Source organism: Chrysemys picta, chromosome 17 (genome assembly GCF_011386835.1).
Source record: "Chrysemys picta bellii isolate R12L10 chromosome 17, ASM1138683v2, whole genome shotgun sequence".
Lineage (NCBI taxonomy): Eukaryota > Metazoa > Chordata > Testudines > Emydidae > Chrysemys > Chrysemys picta.
Window position 1 is genome coordinate 24,446,838 of NC_088807.1, and position 17,923 is coordinate 24,464,760.

At 59.4% G+C, this 17,923-nt stretch overlaps 1 protein-coding gene across 1 annotated transcript; it reads right to left on the reverse strand.

The window, feature by feature from the left end:
- Window positions 1–6,097: 6,097 nt before the first annotated feature.
- Window positions 6,098–10,048, reverse strand: LOC101943446 (metalloproteinase inhibitor 1). Its single transcript, XM_005311943.5, has 6 exons — window positions 9,909–10,048; window positions 9,087–9,235; window positions 8,250–8,347; window positions 7,934–8,048; window positions 7,014–7,135; window positions 6,098–6,438 (listed from the first exon to the last, which is right to left on the reverse strand). Exons 2-6 carry the CDS (start codon window positions 9,211–9,213, stop codon window positions 6,220–6,222), a joined length of 681 nt encoding a protein of 226 aa, XP_005312000.1. The 5' UTR covers window positions 9,214–9,235; window positions 9,909–10,048; the 3' UTR covers window positions 6,098–6,219.
- Window positions 10,049–17,923: the final 7,875 nt, after the last annotated feature.

A 17,923-nucleotide genomic window follows, 5' to 3' on the forward strand; every position in this document is an offset into this window, starting at 1 on the left:
GGTGGTTGGAGGGGAGCTGGGTGAGATGGGTGGGCAGGGATGTTTGGGTGCATAGGTGGCTGGATAGGTTGTTGGGATGGTTGGTTATAGGATGGTTGGTTGTAGGATGGGTGGGCAGGGATGGTTGGTTGGATGGATGGGTGGGACGGGATGCCTGGGTGGATGGATGGGAGAGGGGATGGGTGGACAGGTATGGTTGGATGGGGGATGGTTGGGCAGAGATTGTTGGGAGAATGGGGTGGTTGGATGGGGGCGATGAGTGGGCAGCCATGGGTGGAGCGATGGGGAGCAGGGTTGGATGGTTGGTTGTAGGATGGGTGGGCAGGGATGGTTGTGTGGTTGGTCGGATGGATGGGTGGAAATGGATGGGCGGAGGATGGGTGGTTGGATGGGTTGTTGGGATGGGTGGTTATAAGATGGGTGGGAAGGGATGGTTGTGTGGTTGGTCGGATGGATGGGAGGAGGATGGGGGGTTGGGTGGGTGGGAAGGGATGACTGGGTGGGTGGATGGATGGGAGAGGGGGATGGGTGGACAGGTATGGTTGGATGGGGGATGGTGGGCAGAGGTTGTTGGGAGAATGGGGTGGTTGGATGGGGGGATGAGTGGGCAGCCATGGGTGGGTGGAGGGACGGGGAGCAGGGATGGATGGGTTGTAGGATGGCTGGTTGTAGGATGGGTGGGCAGGGATGGTTGTGTGGTTGGTCGGATGGATGAGTGGAAATGGATGGGTTGTTGGGATGGTTGTGTGGTTGGGTGGGTGGGTGGGAGAGAGGGATGGGTGGACAGGTATGGTTGGATGGGGGCTGGTTGGGCAGAGGTTATTGGGAGAATGGGGTGGTTGGATGGTGGGATGAGTGGGCAGCCATGGGTGGGTGGAGGGATGGGGAGCAGGGATGGATGGGTTGTAGGATGGCTGGTTGTAGGATGGGTGGGCAGGGATGGTTGTGTGGTTGGTCGGATGGATGGGTGGAAATGGATGGGTGGTTGGATGGGTTGTTGGGATGGTTGGTTGTAGGATGGGTGGACAGGTATGGTTGGATGGGGGATGGTTGGGCAGAGGTTGTTGGGAGAATGGGGTGGTTGGCTGGGGGGATGAGTGGGCAGCCATGGGTGGGTGGAGAGATGGGGAGCAGGGATGGATGGGAAGGTGTCATGGATCCACAGGCCTGGTGCTCTGGCCCGGCTCTGGAACAGGTCCCCTTCAGCGTGGCAGCCCCTTAGGGGCACATTCCCTCACTGGGGCGAGCCCCTCGGCTTCCCAGCCCTGTGGGATCGAACTTCCGAGCTATCGGCACCCCTGCCGTGAGCCCCCCGCGGCGAGTCTAGCTGGATTGGACAGCTGGGGAAGACTTGTCCCCCCAAAGGGAGCAATGCCCCCCGATGCCCGGACTCGGGAGTGACTCTCAGCCGGTGGTAAAAGCAGGAGGGTTTATTCGATGTCTGGACACAGCCTAGCGAGTCCTTCGTCACCACCGAGAAGAGGAAGTTACAGCCTGGTCCAGCCGGCTCAAGCCTGAGCCCACCTCAGTACTTTGTTCTTGTTCCCGGGCAACCCTCGGCACCTGGCCCTTTTCCTTAGCCCTTTGCTCTCCAGCTGGTCCCCGCCGGCTGGCTTTCTGCAGAGCGGGGCTCCCCCCGCTCCCCTCGGTTGTTCGTTTCTAGGTACCCAGTGTCCGGGCAAATGTCTGGGCCCAGACACTAGGTCATTGTCACACCTGGACCTCTGGGGCTCTGCAAAGAGTCAACGACCTTTTCCGCCAGCTAGTTAAACATGCACCACATAGGGGAAACTGAGGCACACACCGCATTCACACAAAACCTTAGGAAAAGTTCCCACTTCGTCACATCTCTCCACCCTTCCAGACCAAACTGAGGCGGGGGCACTACAGCCCGTGACCTGGGGAAGCTCAGGGACCCCTCCCCAGGACAACGCAGCTGCTGTGACGTTTGCACATCCATTCACGTGGCCCGCCTGCATCTCATGATCCTGGAGGATCAGACTCCATTTCAGCAGCTCTGCGTTAGCGCCTTTCAGAGAGTGGTCAGGCTACCCGGTATCGCGCCGCCCGGTTAGATACGGCTGCAGTCTTTTAAAAGCTCACCCCGTAGCCAGGCATCTCTTCTCCCTGAGGCCTAGCTCTGCTCTCGGGGCGGCAAGTTCTCGCCCATGTACATGACGGAGTCTCTCCCCCTTAGCATCAGCCCCGTGCCTGAGGCGTCGGTTAGCACCGGGAAGGGTTTGTACGCCCGGGCAAAGTCCTCCACCCTCCTCAGTAACTAACTGATCAACTCGGCACTGGAAGGTGGCAGGTGCCCCCTTGAGGCAAAAGGTAAGGCCAGGAATTCAAAGAGCCCCAAAGGGGGTGATGAAGGCAGATTTCTGCCTGGCCTCCGGGTCCAAAGGCACCGGCCAGTCGCCTTTTGTGAGCTCCGTGGCCCTGAGCTTCCGATAGTCCACGTAGAGTTTTTCCCCGTGACCTGGCCCAACTCCTTCGCTCTTTGTTCTCCTGCAGAGGGGTCGACTGTCCGTGGTGGTTAGTTCTAGGTACCCCATGGCTGGGCAATTGTCTGGGCCCACGTAGGCGTCAGTCACACCAGGATCTCAGGGTCTCTGCGCATAGCAAACAACCATTTCCCACCGCCTCGTTAGCCAGATGCCACGTCGGGGAAACCGAGGCATGCACAATATTCAAAATATGATGAAAAATTCCCACTTCATCACATGCCCTCTAGCAGGGGGAGCAGGGACAGACACACACACACACAGAGCGCAGGGCCCGTCACCTCCAGCAGGGGGCGCAGAGACACACACAGAGCGCAGGGCCTGACCCCTCCAGTAGGGGGCGCAGGGACAAACACAGAGCGCAGGGCTTGTCCCCTCCAGCAGGGGGCGCAGGGGGACACACACACAGCGCAGGGCCCGACCCCTCCAGCAGGGGGTGCCAGGGACACACACACACACACACATACACACACAGTGCAGGCCTTGTCCCCTCCAACAGGGGGCGCAGGGACACACACAGAGCGCAGGGCTTGTCCCATCCAGTAGGGGGCGCAGGGACACACACACAGCGCAGGGCCTGTCCCCTCCAGCAGGGGGCGCAGGGAAACACACAGAGTGCAGGGCCCGTCTCCTCCAGCAGGGGGCGCAGGGACACACACACAGCGCAGGACCTGTCCCCTCCAGCAGGGGGCGCAGGGACACACAGAAAGTGCAGGGCCCGTCTCCTCCAGCAGGGGGCGCAGGGACACACACACAGTGCAGGCCTTGTCCCCTCCAACAGGGGGCGCAGGGACACAAACAGAGCGCAGGGCCCGTCACCTCCAGCAGGGGGCGCAGGGACACACACACACACACACACACACACAGTGCAGGCCTTGTCCCCTCCAGCAGGGGACGCAGGGACACACACACACACACAGTGCAGGCCTTGTCCCCTCCAACAGGGGGCGCAGGGACACACAGAGCGCAGGGCCCGTCTCCTCCAGCAGGGGGCGCAGGGACACACACACACACACAGTGCAGGCCTTGTCCCCTCCAACAGGGGGCGCAGGGACACACACAGAGCGCAGGGCTTGTCCCCTCCAGCAGGGGAAGGAGGGACACACACACACACACACACTCTGCATGTGATTCCCTAACTGGGTGGGCAGCTTCCTGGGTGCACTATGGGGGAGGGGGAGGGGAAGCCGGGGTTCAGGGTTAACTCCGTGTGTGTGACATCGATGACCAGTGGGGGGAGGGGGTGCTGCCCCTCCCCCCACACCAGGCAGCACTAAGCGGCTGGCAGCCCCCAGGACCAGGCCAGTTTCCCCGGGGACGTCCACACCACAGCCAGGGCACTGTAGCAGCGACGCTCCCCACCCCCGGGGGGAAGGGCCTTACCCCGGGCGCAGCTCAGCAGGGATGACCCCGTCCACCACCGACCTGCATCTGTACCAGGCATGGAACCACCTCGCCCTGGTGCGGGGGGCTGGCAGCCAGGACTCCTGGGTTCTCAACAGGCACCTCTCACCAGTTTGAGACCCTCTAGGTTAGAGCGGGGGCACTAGAAGTCAAGTCAAGTAGGATTTCCCGTTTCCTCTTGGCCTTCTGAGCATGGGAAATCAAAAAGCCACTAGAGGGGAGCAGAGGCCCACGGTAGAATCACAGATTCATGGAAGATTAGGGTTGGAAGTAGGGTGACCAGACAGCAAGTGAAAAATCGGGACGGGGGTGGAGGGTAATAGGCACCTATATAAGACAAAGCCCCAAAAAATCGGGACTGTCCCTATAAAATCGGGACATCTGGTGGGGAGGGGAGTGGGGGCTGGTGGTTAGAGCAGGGAGGCTGGGAGCCAGGACTCCTGGGTTCTCTCCCCGGCTCTGGGAGGGGAGGGGGGTCTAGTGGTTAGAGCAGCGGGGGGGCTGAGAGCCAGGACTCCTGGGTTCTCTCCCCAGCTCTGGGAGGGGAGTGGGGTCTAGTGGTTAGAGCAGCGGGGGGGCTGAGATACAGGACTCCTGGGTTCTCTCCCCAGCTCTGGGAAGGGACTGGGGTCTGGTGGGTCAGAGCAGGGGGGCTGGGAGCCAGGACTCCTGGGTTCCCTCCCAGCTCTCTGGCAGGGGCAGTGGGTCTCAGGAGTGAGGGGCACCGGCAGCACTTGGGGAGACAAGCCCAGGCCCGGGCTGGCAGGGGGCTGGTGTTTTGTATTATGTGCAGCTATTCCTCAGTGACCCCGCCCCAGAGGTGGCTGCGTCTCAGTCCCAGGAGAGCTGTCCCCATGTAATGTTGCGTGTGTCCGTTCGCCAGCTGCCCCGCCCCAGAGGTAGAACCGATGAATGAAATTGTTTTTAATTGTTCACTTTATTAATGTAACTTCATCAGTAAAGTTTTATGAATGAAACAACATTCATTCCTAAAACCGGTTACCCCAATAACTGGCTAATTAACAGTTCAGATGCTTGTTAAGAGCCATAGCTGGTCAGTCAGCTGCCTTTGTACGTTTCACTATCAATCCAATTCCTGCTTAAATCACTTGCACTGTTTCAGTCTTGGAACTTCTGTTCACCATTTATTCCACTTGCCTACAGTGGAACTTCTGTTCACTGTTTGCCATCCATTATACTTGTCTATATTGTAACTTCTGTTCACTGTTTGCCATATTGTAATTCAAACCCCATTTTAAAACGCTGACTCCAGTTTGTAAGGGCTTGCTGCAACCTTCATTTCTGCAAACCCTGCTGTAATCTTATTAGTTTAGTTTAGATGTGTGAATGAGGGATGGATGGATGATGGACTCAACCTCCAGCCCCAGCCTGTCCTGATGAAATAGAGTTCAAACACCAAGGGCTGAAGATGCAGACAAGAGCCCTAACAAAGTCAGAAGAATCCACCCTAAAAAGAAAAGGTCCAATAGAAGGAAGATCAAGGCCCGGTCCCAGGCTGAAAGTCATGTCTGCAATTGACGGGTGATCAATCACCAAACCCGGAGGCAGCGCGACACAGCAAGACCTATAGACTCTGCATTCAAACTAAAGCCTACAAAAAGGATGGGTGAGATGGAAAACTTCGGAGGAGGGTAACATTCTGCTGCCAGCATGGAAGGGCATCGGTGCATGCCCAACAGAGACCCAGCTCGTCCTTGTAACCGGCTTTCCTGGCCAGTTAGCCGCCACAAGCTACGAACCCCAGCTGCAAACTCAAGCAGGACTGGTAACTATGCAGCAGCTGCAGAACATCTGATGGGTGTGTGTGTGTGTGTGAGTGTGTGTTTATAGGTATTGGGTATAATGTGTGTGTATAAGGATTAAGATATTAGTTATTGGTCATAAATCAAATTGTTATCGTAATAAATGTGGCATCTTTATCTTGTCCCCTTTAATAAGATCCTGCTCGTTTTTATTTGTATAACACAGAGGTAGCTGCATCTCAGGACCTGTACATAGAGAACTCCGCTCCTGGGGGTGCAGTGGATTGGGGCACAGGGGAGCAGCCAGGGATTGGTGCCTGGGGGTGCTCTGGGGTATGTGCCAGGGGGCAGCTCGGCCTGGGGCTCAATGCAAGGGGTTCTCACGCCCCCCGGCCCTGGGCCGGCAGACGACAGCGCAGATCTGGGTTCCAGCAATTTATTTATTAAGAATCAAACTCAGCAAAATCATTTTAACCAAGCCCGAGCTGGGGTGGGGGAACAAAGGGAGAGGGGGTGACAGTTCTGGGGGTCAGGGTATTTTCGGGGGGTCACAGTCCGGGGGAGTTGGCTGTGGCCTCGGAGAAGCTGTCGTCAAGGGTCTCCCAGGCGCAGAAGCTGTCCTCGAGGGGCTGGCTGGGGCGGGGCAGGCAGGCCTGGCGCTCGGCCTGGGGCCCCTGCCAGTTCCAGTCCCAGTCCTCCAGCCCAACGGTCCAGGGGCACTGGGCGTCGCCCGACAGCTCGCAGGGCATGGAGCGACACCACACCACCTGGGGAGGGGCGGGGTTAGAGAGAGCCACGCCCACCCACAAACCCCACCCTTGTCGCATAGACCTTGCCCCCTGAACCCCATCCCCCCACTTGTGTGCTGGGAATGGTTGTGGGGGGGGAAGCGTGGGTGGAGTTAGAGAGAGACACACCCACTCCGCATAGATTTCCCCACCCACCTGCAGAGGGGCACCCTGGGACACGCCCATCACCGATTGACCCGGCACCTCCAAGCCCCACTTCTGCCCCCCCACCAGGCCTGATGTTACAAGGCATCACCTGGGGGGGAAGGAGGTGGGGTTAGGGACACCCCCAGCCCTCCAAGGCCCCCTTCTCCCAGCCCCCCCCTCCCAGCCCCTGCTCCCCAGACCCCACCCCCCCCATCTCCCTGCTCCCCAGGCCCCCCAGGCCTCCCGCCCCCCATCTCCCATCCCCCCAGACCCCTCACCCCCCCATCTCCCAGCCCTTGCCTCCCAGGCCTCCCGCCCCCCATCTCCCATCCCCCCAGACCCCTCACCCCCCCATCTCCCAGCCCTTGCCTCCCAGGCCTCCCATACCCCATCCCACAAGAACTCACCTCACAGCCACAGCCCTCTCCATAGGCCTGGCTGACCCCACGGCGCTGGCTGGGGGGGACGCTCCCCCAGGAGTGCACGAAGGAGCACAACGAGATAACCAGGTGCTCACCCTGCCGCTCGGCTAGGGGGAGAGGGCAGAGGGAGTGGCTGGCACCGTGCCCCATAGTGACCAACAGCCCCCCCCGTGACCCCCACAGCCCCCATAGCCCCCCACAAAGCCCCCAGATCCTGTAGCCCCCCCAGTGCCCCCCACAAATCCACAGAGTCACCCAATCCCACAGAGCCACACAGACCCACATCCACCCCCACATACCCACAGAGCCCCCAGAACCCCTCCCCAGAGCCCCACACAGACCCACAGAGCCCTCTAAAGACTCCTAGAGCGCCCCATAGCACTGCACTGCCCTCCCCGCCCACCCCCACCCCACCCCCCCACACACACACAGGACCACTGGGCAGGGAGTGCTGTGTCTTGGGGGGGCCGTACCCGGGGGGCGCTGAATGGGAAGGGGGCCATGTCCAGGGTGAGTGGGGGGGGGGAACACTCAGTAGTCAAGATGTACGGGGGGGCTTGGAGGAAGGGCAGGCGGACAAACCTCTGTGTTCACAGGGCTGGCTGGGAGTCATTCCAGATTAAGGAAGTCGGGAGGACTTCTCTGCCTTTGGGGGGGTTGCATCTCGCCCCATGGATCCAATCCAGGGGGTCTTGCTGCTGGGGGGGGGCTCCCGGCATGACCCTGGGGGGCTGCAGGCTCCGAGGGTCGGTCCCAGGACGTGGGGAAGTCGAGTGGCTCACCCCAGTGATCACCAGACCTGTGGGTCTGGGACCAGGGGCTAGTGTCGAGGGGCCCTGGGGGGTATTGGGAAGTCCCCGGGAGGGGGCTGCCCCAGGCGGAGTCGGGGTGCTGGGGTGCCTTACCCATGATGAGGTACTCCTCCTTCCCGTCCAGGGGCGCCGAGTGCTGGTACGCACAGAACTTCTGCCAGGAGTCGATGAAGATCACGTCCCCCGGTGACTCGGGCCCCTTGTAGGTCTGCGGGGAGACGCGCGTCAGAGCAGCAGGGGGCACTGTGGGGAGTGGGGCAGGGGGCTGGCTGTGGGGAGAGCTCCTGGCTACCCCAGTCCTGGCCTGGACCAGCAGGGGGTGCTGTGGGGCGCGGGGCAGGGGGAGTGGGGGGTTGGCGGGGGCTGGCTGTGGGGAGCAGGGGGTTGTTTGGGGGCGGGGGGCAGGTACCTTTGTGACGTTGATCTCATAGCGAATCCAGGACTCGAACTCCTCAGTGCTTCTGGTGGGGCTCGGCGGAGTGACCCCCACGAACTTGCCCCGAATCACTGCACGGCAAAGAGACGGGGGTCAGGGACGCCCCCAGCCCCCCACCAGGCTCATGGTATCTCAAACCACCAGAGTCAACTCTGATATGACCCAGACGATGGGGGGAATCTGGGGTCCCCCTGCCCCTTGGGTCTGGGATTCAGGACTCCTGGGTTCTTCCACGTCTTGGAGGGAGGAGGATTCCCCCCCACACACTCACTCACTCTGTGGGGGCGTCGGGCTGGAGCAGTGGCCCCAGAATGAGCTCGGAGCCGCTCCAGCGGGTAATAGCTATACTGACGCTGGGGCGCGGGGCAGGGCGGGGTGGGACATCCCAGCTGGGGGGTGGCATTTCTAGCTCTGGGGAAGGGGCACAAGCATTTATTGGTGTTTGGGGGAGTTGCAAAAATTACGGGGGGAACTATGCTGGGGGGTGGGGCAGGATCAGGGGTCACTCACCGACATTGGCCTGGCAGAACGCTGTCTGGGGGTGCCGGGGGGCAGGGTGGGGAGCTCAGAGGGGAGTGCCGGGGGGCAGGGTGGGGTCAGGGGTCACTCACCGACGTCGGCCTGGCAGAACGCCGTCTGGGGGTGCTGGGGGGCAGGGTGGGGTCAGGGGTCACTCACCAATGTCGGCCTGGCAGAACGCCGTCTGGGGGTGCCGGGGGGCAGGGTGGGGGTTCAGAGGGGAACTGGGGGGCAGGATGGGGGGCTCAGAGGGGGGTGCCGGGGGGCAGGGTGGGGTCAGGGGTCACTCACCGACGTCGGCATGGCAGAACGCCGTCTGGGGGTGCAGGGGGGCGCAGGTGCAGGCGTCCGTGGGGTCCCCCAGCACTAGGACTAGGATGGCTCCCGCCAGCAGCCAGCTCGAAGCGACAGGGCTCATGGTGACGCTGGGATCGAGGGGTCTGCGGGGGGACGGAGCTGGTTAGACCCACAAGAGACGGAGACACCCCCAGCCCCCTCCCCCCCAAATCACCCCAGCCCCGGCCTCTCCCCGCAGTTGCCTCTCTGGCCTGAACTGGGCCTGGAGATGGGGAAAGCCCAGGGCTGGGCTAGCAGGGGCTGTGGTCGGGAGTGAGGGGCACCAGAAGAGCCTGGGGGGGGCAGGGCTGGGCTGGCAGGGGCTGCGGGTCAGGAGTGAGGGGCACTGGGAGACCGGGGGGCTGCGGGTCGGGAGTGAGGGGTACCAGCAGGGCTGGGGGGAGCCCAGGGCTGGGCTAACAGGGGCTGTGGGTCAGGAGTGAGGGGCACCGGCAGGGCTGGGGGAGCCCAGGGCCGGGCTGGCAGAGGGCTGCGGGTCGGGAGTGAGGGGCACCGGCAGGGCCGGGCTGGCAGGGGCTGTGGGTTGGGAGTGAGGGGCTCTGGTACAGCGGCAAGGGCGTATTTCTCTGCCAGAAAATAAGTGCAAGTTAGAAGATGGGGGGGCCGGCATGGGGGCCAGGGGGAGCCCGGTGGAGGAGTCTGCGGGGGCCCGGTGGAGGGGCCAGGGGGAGCCCGGTGGAGGAGTCTGCGGGGGCCCGGTGGAGGGGGCAGAGGGAGCCGGTGGAGGGGGGCAGCAGGGGGGCTCCGCTCTCCTACCTGAGACCATGGGGCAGGCGAGGGCTGGAATCTGGACTTGCTCGGTGTGAGGTTCAGCCCCACTGGCTCGTATATAAGTGGCACCACACCACTCCCCTCCCCCCACACACACCTGCCAGGCTGGACGGGACGATGAAGTCATGGGAAAATAGTTTTACTTGGAAGTGGATGAGTCATCACACAAATTAAACTATTCCCCCCCCCCACTGTTACTCACACCTTCTTGTCAGCTGTTGGAAATGGGCCGTCCTGATCATCACTACGAAAGGTTTTTTTCTCCTGCTGATAATAGCCCACCTTAACTGCAGAATCGGCTCCCAAGGGGGCTGTGGGACCCCGTCATTGGAGGGTTTTAGGAAGAGCTTGGACAAACACCTGTCAGGGCTGGTCTTGGTCCTGCCTCTGCACAGATTTGGTGACCTCTTGACTTCCCTTCCAGCCCAACATTTCTATGATCCTATTCCAGGCTATCGATGTGTTTATATTGCGTTCACCACGGAGTATCTGGCTGGGTGGGAGACAGGAATGGATGGATGGAGGGTGGACGGGTAGTTGGGGGGGATGGGAGGCAGGGATGGATGATTGGGTGGTTGCATGGACAGATGGATGGATACATGGATGGGTGGGTGAGTGGACAGGGATGGTTGGGTGGATGATGTTGGGACCTTGTCCACGCAGTTCCCAAGAACTCAAGCTCTTCATGGAGGTTCCTCTCCTGGCATCCAGGCCCTGATGCTGAGGGACAGGCTCAGGGGGTGGGTCCAGGGTGAACCACTGTGACATTCTCTACCTCGGGGGGGAACGTGCTGTAACCCCCATGTTCCTCATTTTCATATAATCATGATCTTGCATATAAAGCAGGACTTGTAAGGTATTGGGGAAAGGTTATGATCTGCGGAAAGTCATTTCTCTATCCATCTATGTGTATCAGTAATACATATGAAGTTATGAGAATTGTGTTGTATGGTGGTCAGGAGAGACTCAGTGATGCTCACCTAACTCTGAAGGTGGGGGGGAGCCATGAGGGAAGAAAGGACATGATAAAAGGGAGAGACGTTTGCCAGGCTCTTCCTCCTACATCTACAGACACCACCACCCAGTGACTGAAGCGCTGATCGAAGGGGAGAGCCTGGCTGAAGAGCAACCAGCCGGCCTGCGCTGAGAAGCATCTACGTTTGTAAGGGCATTGAAAGTGTTAAGTGTTCAGATCAGCTGAGAATGCGTTTTGCTTTGATTTCATTTGACCAAATCTGACTTGTGGTGCTTTGACTTACAATCACTTAAAATCTCTCCGTATAGTTAATAAATGTGTTTGTTTATTCCACCGGAAGCCGTGCGTTTGGTTTGGTGTGTGTGAGGGGCTCCCCTTGGGATAACAAGCCTGGTACATATCAATTTCTTTGTTAAATTGGTGTAACTGGACACTGCAAGACGGAGGTTCCTAGGGTTGTGTCTGGGACCGGAGATATTGGCTAGTGTCATTCGATTGCCAGTACCTGGGAGCAGCTCACATACCAGAGGCTGTGCATGAACATCCCCGGAGTGGGGGTTCTCGCAGCAGAGCAGGGTACGGCTGGCTCCCAGAGTCAATGTTTGGAGAGGCCTAGCAGATCTCCGGTCCAGATAACACCGGAGGGGAACATCACAGTGGTGCAGCGAGCAGGATGTATGTACGGCTTGTTACTCCACGTGAAGTTCACCCTTTAAGAACTGATAGTTGTGATGTTAAGTGAGTCTTAAGTGCGGCGGCTAAGGACAGTCAGGGGGAGGTCACGGTTTTGTTATTTTCTGTTTGCTTCGTTTGGGAAAGAGGAGCAAGAACAGGAAAGCAGGAAAATGAGTGAAAGCAGAGAAGTGATGGCGAAGTTGGAGCTTTTGGGGCTTCAGTCCTGCACTTATGTCCTGCATAGAGTGAGGACGATGATATTGCTGAATATCTGACTACCTTCGAAAGGCTGCGTGTAATACATGAAATCTCTGATAAGAGAGTTCCTACCCTGAGGGCCGGCTCCAGGCACCAGCCGACCAAGCACATGCTTGGGGCGGCACCTCGGAAGGGGCGGCCAATCTTGCGGTGGCGGTGGGCACTCGGGGTTTATTTGTTTTTGTTTCAGCGGGGGCTGATGCGGCGCTCACGGGGGCAGGGGCTTCGGCGGCGCGGCACTGGGCAGGGCAGGGGTTGGCCCGGCGCGGCGCTCAGGGGTTTGGGCGGCCCAGCCCGGCGCTCAGGGGGGCAGGGGGTTTGGCAGCCTGGCCCAGCCCGGCACTCGGGGGGGCGGGGGTTTCGGTGACCCGGCCCAGCCCGGCACTCGGAGGGGGGCGGGGGTTTCGGCGACCCGGCCCGGCCTGGCGCTCAGGGGGGCGGGGGTTTCGGTGACCCGGCCCAGCCCGGTGCTCGGAGGGGGGCGGGGGTTTCGGCGACCCGGCCCAGCCCGGCACTCGGAGGGGGGCGGGGGTTTCGGCGACCCGGCCCGGCCTGGCGCTCAGGGGGGCGGGGGTTTCGGCGACGCAGCCCGGCGCTCAGGAGAGGCGGAGGTTTCAGTGGCCCGGTCTAGCGCAGCACTGGGGGGGATAGGGGTTTTGGTGGCCCGCCCGGCGCAGCGCTCGGGGGGGACAGGGGTTTCGGCGGCCCGGTGCTGGGGGGGGGCAGTTCAGCAGCCCAGCGCAGTGGGGCGCTGGAGGGCACGGGGGTTTCGGCGGCCCGGCCCGGCGCTGGGGGGGCAGGTGTTTCAGCGGCGCAGCGCTGGGGGGGGTGTTACGGCGGGGCGGCACTCTTTTTTTTTTTTTGCCTGGGGCGGCAAAAAAGTTAGAGCCGGCCCTGCCTACCCTGATTGCCAAATGAACTGGTAAAGCTCGAAATGTATTCAATGGAATGCCCCTCAAAGATACTTTCGACTTTGTAAATTTAAAGATACTGTTTTGCAAAGTTTTCAGATTACCCCTGAAATATTTAGAGTTAAAATTAGGAATCTGAAGAGGGATATTGGTATGAGTAATGGAGAACATGTAAACAAAATGAAAGATTTGTTACAACCACACACCCAAAATACCAATTCATTCACCAGCTGGTAAACACATCCTCACACAGACGCCGCACGTGCTCTCTGTTCTACATCCCTCTGCATATTCTGTGGTCAGTTCCTGGGAACCGATCCCGGTACAGGTGACCGGCTGGTCACATGTTCACCATCCGCCTGCAGTTCCTTTATCTACTAACAAACTACATATTTACAAGGAATTCAGTCTTTGTTCATTGTCTCGTGGGCTTGGTCAGAACAGATCTATAAATAGGTGAGGGGGTAGGGATGGTTGGGTGAATGGGGTTGGGTGGGTGGGTGCATAAATAGGTGTTTGGGAAGGGATGTGGGGGTTGGAAGGATGGATGGGTGGACAGGGATGGGTGGGTGTTTGGGGAGGTATGGATGGGTGGGTCGGTAGTTGGAGGGGAGCTGGATGAGATGGGTGGGCAGGGATGTTTGGGTGCATAGGTGGTTGGATGGGGTGATGGATGGGTTGTTGGGATGGTTGGTTGTAGGATGGGTGGGCAGGGATGGTTGTGTGGTTGGTCAGATGGATGGGTGGGGATGGATGGGAGAGGGAATGGGTGGTTGGATGGGGTGATGGATGGGTTGTTGGGCTGTTTGGTTGTAGGATGGTTGGTTGTAACACAGGTGGGCAGGGATGGTTGTGTGGTTGGTTGGATGGGTGGGTGGGAAAGGATGGAAGAGGGGATGGGTGGGTGGGTGGATGGGTTGTTGGGATGGTTGGTTGTAGGATGGCTGGGCAGGGATAGTTGTGTGATTGGTTGGATGGGTGGGTGGGAAGGGATGACTGAGTGGACGGATGGGAGGGGGATGGGTGGACAGGTATGGTTGGGCAGAGGTTGTTCGGAGAATGGGGTGGTTGGATGGGGGGATGAGTGGGCAGCCACAGGTGGGTGGAAGGATGGGGAGCAGGGATGGATGGTTGGATGGGGTGATGAATGAGTTGTAGGATGGTTGGTTGTAGGACGGGTGGGCAGGGATGGTTGTGTGGTTGGTGAGATGGATGGGAGAAGGGATGGGTGGTTGGATGGGTTGTAGGATGGGTGGTTGTAGGATAGGTGGCCAGAGATGGTTGTGTGGTTGGTTGGATGGGTGGGTGGGAATGGATGGGAGAGGGGATGGGTGGTTGGATGGGTTGTTGGGATGGTTGGTTATAGATGGTTGGTTGTAGGATGGGTGGGCAGGAATGACTGTGTGGTTGGTCGGATGGATGGGTGGGAATGGATGGGTGGTTGGATGCGTTGTTGGGATGGTTGGTTGTAGGATGGGTGGGCAGGGATGGTTGTGTGGTTGGTTGGTTGGATGGGTGGGAATGGATGGGAGAGGGGATGGGTGGGTGGATTCGTTGTTGGGATGGTTGGTTATCGGATGGTTGGTTGTAGGATGGGTGGGCAGGGATGGTTGTGTGGTTGGTCGGATGGATGGGTGGGAATGGATGGGTGGTTGGATGGGTTGTTGGGATGGTTGGTTGTAGGATGGGTGGGCAGGGATGGTTGTGTGGTTGGTCGGATGGATGGGTGGGAATGGATGGGTGGTTGGATGGGTTGTTGGGATGGTTGGTTGTAGGATGGGTGGGCAGGGATGGTTGTGTGGTTGGTTGGTTGGATGGGAAGGGATGACTGGGTGGATGGATGGGAGAGGAGATGGGTGGACAGGTATGGTTGGATGGGGGATGGTTGGGCAGAGGTTGTTGGGAGAATGGGGTGGTTGGATGGGGGGATGAGTGGGCAGCCATGGGTAGGTGGAGGGATGGGGAGTAGGGATGGATGGGAAGGTGTCATGGATCCACAGGCCTGGTGCTCTGGCCCGGCTCTGGAACAGGTCCCCTTCAGCGTGGCAGCACCTTAGGGGCACATTCCCTCACTGGGGCGAGCCCCTCGGCTTCCCCGTCCCCCGGGATTGATCCTCGGAGCCGTCTGCACCCCTGCGTCACGCCATGAGCCCCCTGCAGCGAGTCCAGCTGGATTGGACAGCTGGGGAAGACTTGTCCCCCCAAAGGGAGCAATGCCCCCCGACGCCCGGACTCGGGAGTGACTCTCAGCCGGTGGTAAAAGCAGGAGGGTTTATTCGATGTCTGGACACAGCCTAGCGAGTCCTTTGTCACCACCGAGAAAAGGAAGTTACAGCCTGGTGGTAGGGGGCTTATTCCTTCACCCGCTCACTTCCCGGGTCCTTCTCGCATGAACAGAGCAACAATACCCCAAGTCCGAAGGTGCAAAAATTCGATGTTTATTGGGGTGAACTTCCAGCAAGCAATGATTCCAATTTCCTTCCTCAGTGTCCCCCTGCCCAGCTCTGACACCACAGAGCCTGGCCTGTGTCCCTGTTCCCATTCCCCCCCTTAGCGAAACGTGATTCCAATTCCCCCTCCCCATTCCCTGTTCCCATTCCCCCCCTTACGTCCTGATTGACTGCAGACTATCTAGTAAAACTTGCGTTCTGCTTAGCCAGACCTTAACCAATCATTTTACTGAAATGTAACTAACCAATCCTAACCTATTGTAACATGATTATCTAACCAATTATATCCCACCACCTTAATTGGTTTACACCCAAGAAAATTAATTATACAGCAGACAGAAACAATTGCACAATATTCAAAATATGATGAAAAATTCCCACTTCATTACACACCCTCCAGCAGGGGGCGCAGGGACACACACACACACACACACACACACACACACACACACACAGAGCGCAGGACCCATCCCCTCCAGCAGGGGTCGCAGGGACAAACACAGAGTGCAGGGCCCGGCCCCTCCAGCAGGGGGCGCCAGGGACACACCCACACACACACAGCGCAGGGCCCATCTCCTCCAGCAGGGGAAGGAGGGACACACACACACACACACACACACTCTCTCTCTGCATGTGATTCCCTAACTGGGTGGGCAGCTTCCTGGGTGCACTATGGGGGAGGGGGAGGGGAAGCCGGGGTTCAGGGTTAACTCCGTGTGTGTGACATCGATGACCAGTGGGGGGAGGGGGTGCTGCCCCTCCCCACACACCAGGCAGCACTAAGCGGCTGGCAGCCCCCAGGACCAGGCCAGTTTCCCCGGGGACGTCCACACCACAGCCAGGGCACTGTAGCAGCGACGCTCCCCACCCCCGGGGGGAAGGGCCTTACCCCGGGCGCAGCTCAGCGGGGATGACCCCGTCCACCATCGACCTGCATCTGTACCAGGCATGGAACCACCTCGCCCTGGTGCGCGGGGCTGGCAGCCAGGACTCCTGGGTTCTCAACAGGCACCTCTCACCAGTTTGAGACCCTCTAGGTTAGAGCGGGGGCACTAGAAGTCAAGTCAAGTAGGATTTCCCGTTTCCTCTTGGCCTTCTGAGCATGGGAAATCAAAAAGCCACTAGAGGGGAGCAGAGGCCCACGGTAGAATCATAGATAAAATCGGGACATCTGGTCACCCTGGTTGGAAGGGACCTCAGGAGGTATCTAGTCCAACCCCCTGCTCAAAGCAGGACCAACCCCAACTAAATCATCCCAGCCAGGGCTTTGTCAAGCCGGGCCTTAAAAACCTCTAAGGAAGGAGATTCCACCACCTCTCTAGGTAACCCATTCCAGCACTTCACCACCCTCCTAGTGACATAGCGTTTCCTAATATCCAACCTGGACCTCCCCCACTGCAACTTGAGACCATTGCTCCTTGTTCTGTCATCTGCCACCACTGAGAACAGTCTAGATCCATCTTCTTTGGAACCCCCCTTCAGGTAGTTGAAGGCTGCTATCAAATCCCCCCTCACTTTTCTCTTCTGCAGACTGAATAACCCCAGTTCCCTCAGCCTCTCCTCGTAAGTCATGTGCTGCAGCCCCCTGATCATTTTCATTGCCTTCTGCTGGACTCTCTCCAATTTGTCCACATCCCTTCTGTAGTGGGGGGCCCACAACTGGATGCAATCTTCCAAATGTGGCCTCACCAGTGCCGAATAGAGGGGAATGATCAGGTCCCTCGATCTGCTGGCAACGTTCCTACTAACGCAGCCCAATGTGCCGTTAGCCTTCTTGGCAACGAGGGCAACCTGCTGACTCATATCCAGCTTCTCGTCCACTGTGACTCCCAGGTCTTTTTCTGCAGAACGGCCGTCCAGCCACTCGGTCCCTGGTCTGTAGCCGTGCATGGGATTCTTCCGTCCTAAGTGCAGGACTCTGCACTTGTCCTTGTTGAACCTCATCAGGTTTCTTTTGGCCCAATCCTCCAATTTGTCTAGGTCCCTCTGGGAGCCCTACAGAAGGGCTTGGAAGCCGGCTTCTCTCACCAAGAACAGATCTTACCTCCCTCTAGGATCCTGGCACTCACCTGGTTACAGCTACTCTGCATACCTGATAAGGTGAAGCAGGGTCACCCCCGGAGCTGGGGGAGGGGTGGAAACAGGAGTGGGCTAGCGGGGGCTTGTGGGTCGGAGATGCAGGGGGCAGCCCAGGGCTGGGCTGGCAGGGGGCTGGTGTTTTGTGTTTCCGGCTGTAAGCGCGTGAGCCCAGGGCTGGAGCTGTAACAAACCTGGGGGTCTTGGCAAGGAAATAAGAGAGAATCGTTAGACCAGTGGAAGGCAGGGAGCCAAGGAGAGAGAGCAGAAAATGAGACATGAGGTCTGTTCCCTCTAGGGGGCGCTGCCCTGATCCGGCCCCAAGGTGGGGACTGGCTGGCTCCTGGGGTGGGGAATGGGACACAGGGCCGATCCCCTCGGGGGGGAGGGCTCCAGTTCCCATCCAGCCCCAGGGCAGGGACTGGCTGGCTCCGGGGGCGGGGAATGGGGCACGGGGCTTGGCCCCTCTAGGGGGGCGCCAGCTCCCATCTGTCCTGCCCTAGATCAACCAGGAATGAATTCGGGGCGGGTCTCTGGCCTGTGTGATGCAGGAGGTCGGACGAGAGGCTCACAATGGTACCGACGGCCGTCTCTGAGCCCCGCTGGCTTGGCCGAATCCCTATTCCGGGAACCTCACTCAACCAAACACGGAGA

Bases quoted from the DNA above. Each gene is read 5' to 3' on its own strand.
- LOC101943446 (XM_005311943.5), bottom strand. From the start codon at position 9,213: ATGAGCCCTGTCGCTTCGAGCTGGCTGCTGGCGGGAGCCATCCTAGTC. The intron at 8,049-8,249 runs GTACCTGCCCCC...GTCTCCCCGCAG, and splicing joins ATGAGATCAACGTCACAAAG to ACCTACAAGGGGCCCGAGTC. The intron at 7,136-7,933 runs GTAAGGCACCCC...CTCTCCCCCTAG, and splicing joins GGAGGAGTACCTCATCATGG to CCGAGCGGCAGGGTGAGCAC.